General features: G+C 38.2%; 1 protein-coding gene across 1 annotated transcript in view; it reads left to right on the forward strand.

Moving 5' to 3' along the window:
- MBTPS2 (membrane bound transcription factor peptidase, site 2) overlaps window positions 1-7,236 on the forward strand; it is a 53,024-nt gene that overhangs the window by 34,841 nt on the left and 10,947 nt on the right. Inside the window, exons 6-7 of the mRNA XM_003791907.2 lie at window positions 880-998; window positions 2,000-2,180. Coding sequence (XP_003791955.1) covers window positions 880-998; window positions 2,000-2,180 — 300 coding nt within the window. The remainder of the gene's footprint in view (window positions 1-879; window positions 999-1,999; window positions 2,181-7,236) is intronic.

Consider the following 7,236-nt stretch of genomic DNA (forward strand, 5'->3'; position numbering starts at 1 on the left):
AAAAAACAGCCAAGCACTGTAGTGATCGCCTGTAGTCCCAGTAACTCTGGAGGCTGAGGCAAGAGGATTGCTTGAGCCCAGAGATTGAGGTCGCTGTGAGCTGTAAGGCCATGGCACACTCTACTGAAGGCTATAAAGGAAAACTCTGTCTCAAAAAAAAAAAAAATTTAATCTCTTTTTCTAAGTGCCATTTGGGTTTCCCTACTCTAGTTCAGCAAGAACGTTGTTTTTATTTCATCTTAACTTTACTTGAATGTACTTGAGGTTTCTTTGAAAAATCACAAGCATGGTGTAGTCAGTCACAGTGGCTCACACCTGCAATTTAGCACTCTGGATGCTAAGGTGGGAGGATTCCTTGAGCTCAGGAGTTTGAGTCCAGCCTGAGCAAGAGCGAGACCCCAGCTCTCCTAAAAACAGAAAGACTAGCTGGGCATGGTGGCGGACACCTGTAGTCCCAGCTGCTCAGGAGGCTGAGGCAAGAGGATGCCTTGAGTCCAGGAGTTTGAGGTTGCTGTGAGCTATAACACCATGACATTCTACCCAGGATGACAAAGTAAGGCTCTATCTCAAATAAATAAATAAATAAATAAATGGTGCATACATTTCCTGGAAGGAAGGTGTAGTTACTAGAAGTTATTAGTTCTATCAGTAATAAATCATAACAGCATATGGTCTTACTCATGTGCTATTAACATGTTCATTTTAGATTTTAGTGTGTGAAGTGAAAGTGGCCTCTAAACTAAACATCTGTCTGTTGTACTAATAAGTAGATCTCTCTGCTTCACAGCTTCTCCTGGTTATTTATTAATTTATCAAGTCCAGCTACCTATATCATTCCTGCCTCTGGTTGAGCGTATTGCTTCTTTTCTGTCTTTTCAGGTATCTGGCATAATTTTGTCCTTGCACTCTTGGGTATTTTAGCTCTCATTCTTCTCCCAGTAATTCTCTTGCCATTTTACTACACTGGAGTCGGCGTGCTTATCACTGAAGTTGCTGAGGTAAGTAATGGATTAATTGGGATATTCTTTTATCGGATGTTGTTACATAACACTTAGTGTTTAATGTCAGGAACTTTTATTCAAGATCTCCTTACAGGCAGAATGCTCACTTTCTTCTGAAGAAATTACTGTAATCCTTTCAAATCTAAAAAATAGTCTTGTGAAATACATTGGCTTTTTTTCAAGATCATGAAAATTGGTTTCAAAATAGTCTACCTGTAGTTAGTTAATAAAATGCATCCTTTACCTTCACTGTTTATTTTTTATCTCTGCTTTTTTTTTTTTTTTTTGTAGTTTTTGGCTGGGGCTGGGTTTGAACCTGCCACCTCCGGCATATGGGGCCAGCACCCTACCCCTTTGAGCCACAGGCACTGCCCCATTTATCTCCGCTTTTGAGTCAAATGTCTTTACTCCTAAGAAATAAGGATGAAACCTCAGCTACCCAACCAGCACATTTCATAGGAGTCTTAAGTTAATATCTTCAATTCTGTATTTCACTCCCTTAGATAGTAACTGCTATGATAACATCCTATCATCCATGTAGACATTGGGAAGAGGAAAATTACCTTTGTGAGCATTTGGCTTACATAGTCATTGTGCTGCTGGTATTGTCTGCATATTTGGGACTGTGTTTATGTAAGGACTTGTCTTATGGTTTTATCCACAGAGCAAATAGGAAAGTGAAGGCAGTCTAATGAGTGTTTGCACAAAAAAAAAAAAAAAAAAAAATTAGCAGTTGAGGGGGGAAGCTTTGTCATTATAATCTTAATGGTCATTAAGTGAATTTTTTTTAATTGTAAAAAATTCAAAATTGGGAAAAGCATAATTTAGAGTTTTGTGTTGTTAATTTTCTAGAACTCTGTGTCTTGGATTCAAAGCAGGATTGTTTTCTGAATTCAAAATATTGTACTTAATACTCGAGGTCTTTAAGTAGTATTTGCTCTGATTAATCATAGCTTATCTTCATATATTATCTGATTTGTTTTTACCCTCTTCCTAAGGATTCACCTGCCATTGGACCCAGAGGCCTTTTTGTAGGAGACCTTGTCACCCATCTGCAGGATTGTCCTGTTACTAATGTGCAAGATTGGAATGAATGTCTAGATACCATCGCCTATGAGCCCCAAATTGGTTACTGTATAAGTGCATCGACCTTACAGCAGTTAAGCTTCCCAGTTAGAGGTGTGTATATTTATTTCATCATTTTAATATAATACCTCAAGCACCAGTACCTGCCATTCACTGATCCTTAGACCATGTCTATGGATTTATTTTGTTCTAATCTTTTTAAAGCAAATCAGTAAGGTAAATAGGTCCAAAGTAATAGATAGTCTTCTTGGTAACTTGGATACCAATAGGTGTGTTTCCTTTATTATATATTATTGTTGAACTTCTAACCATTTTCATATCATATTTGACTTTCAGTACACTAGTATCCAATGTTTTCTGCTTCAGAAAAACTTTAAATCAGCATTCAAGCTCAACCATAACCAATTAACTACATTCCAATAATTAAATATCCTAATATAATATTACCGTTGTGTGTCTATATAGATATATAATACAGTAGACCCTCCATAGTAGACCACCTCCCCACATTGACCACCTCCTTACATTGACCTAACTTTCATAGACCACATATATACCACATGTAACTATCAGTACAATAGGCCCAGTTCTTTATGTTGACCACCTTGTTTCAGTCCCTTTGGTGGTCAACTTACAGAGGTTCTACTATACTATTTTAATCTATACTTCTATAATTTAAAAAAGTTAATATAAGTAATAAGAAGCAATTCTTCTTTGCATAAGCTTATGTCAAAACAGATAAACAACTGATAGTTATCAACCAAATAGATGAAGCATAAGGATTCTGTATGAATATATTATTAGCCAACAGACATGCAATAAAGAAAGATTAAAAGAAAGAAAAGCAACTAACTAAGCAAATGTAAACCCTACCTGAGATTTAGAAAAGATTCCCTTCTTCTGGCTGAAATATATTTATACTTAAACGGTTTTAGTAATAACTGTGTAGGTGGTGGAACATCTGAAGCTAGTTGGGGTAGTTATTTTATGTAGTAGATATTTAGAGGATGTTATCTTAGTTTCTGAAAATAACCTGTAAAGTCAGATATCTTGCTCTGTGCAGTAGGTGACAGGGATGAAACAAGTTTTTTCTCAGAACCGGTTAAATTTCTGAGTTCTTTCAGCTTTGAAAAATCAGCCTTCCAACTCTTTATATGACGTTATGGGGAGCCAGATATGGTGGCTTATGCATGCAATCCTAGCACTCTGGGAGGCTGAGGAGGGTGGATTGCTTGAGCTTAGAAGTTTGAGACCAGCCTGAGCAAGAGTGAGACTCCGTCTCTACTAAAAGTAGAAAAACTGAGGCAGGAGAATCACTTGAGTCCAGGAGTTCGAGATTGCTGTGAGCTATGATGACATCCTGGCACTCTACCCAAGGTGACAGAGTGAGACTCTGCCTCAGAAATAAATAAATATTGAAAAATAAAAATAAAGTTATGGGGAACCCAATTATTGAGAATATTGAAAAATACAAATTATGCTCACAGACTGTATCTTTAAATCAAGAAATGCCATAGATACTTGTCCATATCTACTGGTGTAGGGAAATTTAATAATCAAGAATAATTTTACTAAAGTATTATGACAAGTACAATACAAGGCAAAGTAGTAAGAACTGACTTTTAAAAATTTCTTTCATGGCTCGGTACTCATAGCACAGTGGTTATGGTGCCAGCCACATACACCAAGGCTGCTGGGTTCAAACCCAGCCTGGGCCAGCTAAACAACAATGCCAACTGCAACAAAAAAATAGCTGGGCATTGTGGTAGGCACCTGTAGTCCCAGCTACTTGGGAGGCTGAGGCAAGAAAATTGCTTAAGCCCAGGAGTTTGAGGTTGCTGTGAGCTGTGACGTTATGGCACTCTCCTGGGGGCAACATAATGAGACTCTGTCTCAAAAAAAAAAAAAGTGGAGGTCAAGTTTTTGCCTTATCCTTTACTATTAGGGCTGATGAGTGATTATAGACATGGATTTTTCTGTGTCATTAGATGCTCACAGTTTGCCTTAATAATCACTTCTCAGCCTTTTGGCTAAAATCAAGTACACTTTGTTTTAATATTTTAAATATTGTTACCCAAAATAAAATACCCATTTAGTTATAAGAAAACAAAACAAGCCAGGCATGATGGCTCGCACCTATAATCTAGCACTCTGGGAGATCAAGGTAGGTAGATTGCTTGAGCTCAGGAGTTCAAGACCAGCCTAAGCAAGAATGAGACCCCCATCTCTACTAAAAATAGAAAAATGGGCATAGAGGTGCTCGCCTGTAGTCTCAGCTACCCCACAGGCTGAGACAAGAAGATTGCTCAAGCCCAAGAATTGGTTGCTGTGAGCTATCATGCCATAGCACTCTACCCTAAAATAAAATAAAATAAAAAAGAAAGGAAGAGAGAGAGAGAGGAAGGAAGGGAGGGGAGGAGGGAAGGGAGGAAAGAAAAAACTACCCATATAGCTAGCTAGTACAGAGGAAAAATTAATTTATCAATTAGTTTGCTTTGCCTCTGTTTGGTTCTTCAGTATGTATTGGCCAAGGAGAAAGAACAATGGTACATGGCTAGGGGAGATCCAGTATAACTAATACAAGATGTCTTCCCCAAATAATGTAGTAAAATGAACAACTGTTAAAAAAACAAGCAAAATTTGGCTGAAATACAAAACCCTTGTAAAATCACATTGCATATCAACTAACATTTTCATGATAAGTGTTTCCAAAGACACTCTTCTAATAGAAAAGCTTTTTGCAATACTGGAAAACAGAAATAACTTTGTTCTTGAGAGTGTTTTTATCAGCACATCTGAGTATGGTAGTTTATATTCAAGACTAAAATTTATTTGGTCCTTGCCACATATCAATTTATGCTTTATCAGTTTGGTGTCTTCAATGCAGGAAACTTTCCAAGATAAATACATGAGATCATTTTTGTCCCACCTATAACAGTGATTTAGCTTCCTTATTTTGCCCGAGATACAAGTAAAGCAGTCCACCAAAGAGCTTTAAAAAAATAAATACTGGCTCAGCGCCCGTAGCACAGTGGTTATGGCACCAGCCACATACACCAAGGCTGGAAGGTTTGACCCTGGCCCGGGCCAGCTAAACAACAATGACAACTGCAACAAAAAATAGCTGGGCGTTGTGGTGGGCACCTGTAGTCCCAGCTACTTGGAAGGCTGAGGCCAGAGAATCGCTTAAGGCCAAACGTTTGAGGTTGCTGTGAACTGTGACATTATAGCACTCTACTGAGGGCAACATAATGAGACTCTGTCTCGAAAAACAAATAAATACTGGGAATAAACAGTTGCCCAGTTTCTGTTGAATTCCAAAAAAAAAAAGATAACTGGATTACTGGTGTACAGGCAGATATGTACATATCTGTGGGTCCAATTAAGTTTCCCTGCATTTATAGGGAAAGCCTCAAGGTCACCCCAGAGGTAGAATAAGTATTTGGATATAATAGAAACTTCTTAGGCATCCTCTAGCCACCTCTGTTTACTAACACCCTGGTGTGGGAGTTCACAAGTAATGTTGGATCAGTGGCATTAGAGCACATAATAGTGACTCATTAAACATTTGTGCTTGACCAGCTGGAGTTATTGTGAAACCTAGTGAGACTCTGGAACTCAAGCAGAACAGTTGTGTCCAAATTCATATCCATTTTACATTTTTTGTCTTAAAAGCAGATTTTTTATTGCAAATGTGCTTTATTTGCTATTTTAACTATTTTTAAATTTTTTTCTCTTTTTGTTTCTTTATTATTTCAAAATATTGTAAGCCAAGTGCATTGGCTCATGCCTGTAATCCCAACACTATGGGAGGCCCAGGCAAGTGGATTTTTTGAGCTCAGGAGTTCAAGACCAGTCTGAGAAAAAGTGAGTCTCTAGTAAAAATAGAAAAATTAGCCAGGTGTTGTCACTCAAGAGGCTGAGGAAGGAGAATGGCTTGAGCCCAGGAGTTTGAGGTTGCTGTGAGCTATCACACCATGGCACTCTACTGAGGGCAATAAAGTTAGACTCTCTCAAAACAAACCCTCAAAATATTATGGAGGCACAAGCCAGGTGCAGTGGCTCACACCTGTAATCCTAGCACTCTGGGAGGCCGAGGCGGGTAGATTGCCTGAGCTCACAGGTTTGAGACCAGCCAGAGCCAGAGCGATACCCCGTCCCTAAAAATAGCTAGGCATTGTGGTGGGAGCCTGTAGTCTCAGCTACTTGGGAGGCTAAGATAAGAGAATCGCTTGAGCCCAAGAATTTGAGGTTGCTGTGAGCTATGATGCCACGGCACTCTACTAAGGGTGACAGGTGAAACTCTGTCTTAAGAAAAAAAAAATTATGGAGGTACAAATGTTTTTCCTTACATTTATCAATTTTGTTATTCTTGGGTCAGGGTTATAAGTGCCCACTGTCTGAATAGTGTTCGTTGTACCCATTAGGGAGGTAAAAGCCCATCCCTTCTTCCCCTTCCCCCTGTTTGATTTCCCCAGAATTTTACTTTCCTCTGTGCACATGCATGCTTACCAGTTAGTTCCAGATTAATAGTGAGCAGATGTGATGTTTGTTTTTCCATTCTTTACATACTTCATTTAGGATAATGGTCTCTGGTTCCATACAGATTGCTGCAAAAGCCCTTAATTCATCCTTCTTCATGGCTGAGGAGTATTCCATAGTGTACATATACCATATTTTGTTAATCCACTCATGAATTGATGGGAATTTGTGTTGATTCCACATCTTTGCAATTGTGAATTATGATGCAATAAATATTGTTGTGCAGGTGTCTTTGATAAAATGACTTCTTTTCCTTTGGGTAAATACCCAGTGTTGGGATTACTAGAATAAATGTGTTAGGTCTATTTTTAGTTCTTTAAGGAATCTCCATACTGTTTTCCATAGAGGATATGGTAATTTGCAATCCTACCAACAGTGTATAAGCATTCCTTTTTCTCTGCATCCATGCCAGCATCTATTTTTTTTGGACTTTTTAATAAAAGCCATTGTGATTGGGGTAAGGTGATATCTCACTGTGGTTTTAATTTGTATTTCCCTGACAATTAGTTGGAGTTGAGCATTTTTTCATGTGTTTATTGACTATTTGTCTATCTTCTTCTGAGAAGCTTCTGTTCATGTCTTTTCCCACTTTTTTTTTTTTTTTTTT

This window comes from Otolemur garnettii, unplaced genomic scaffold, assembly GCF_000181295.1.
Source record: "Otolemur garnettii isolate 467f Iridium unplaced genomic scaffold, OtoGar3 scaffold00051, whole genome shotgun sequence".
NCBI classification, from domain to species: Eukaryota; Metazoa; Chordata; class Mammalia; order Primates; family Galagidae; genus Otolemur; species Otolemur garnettii.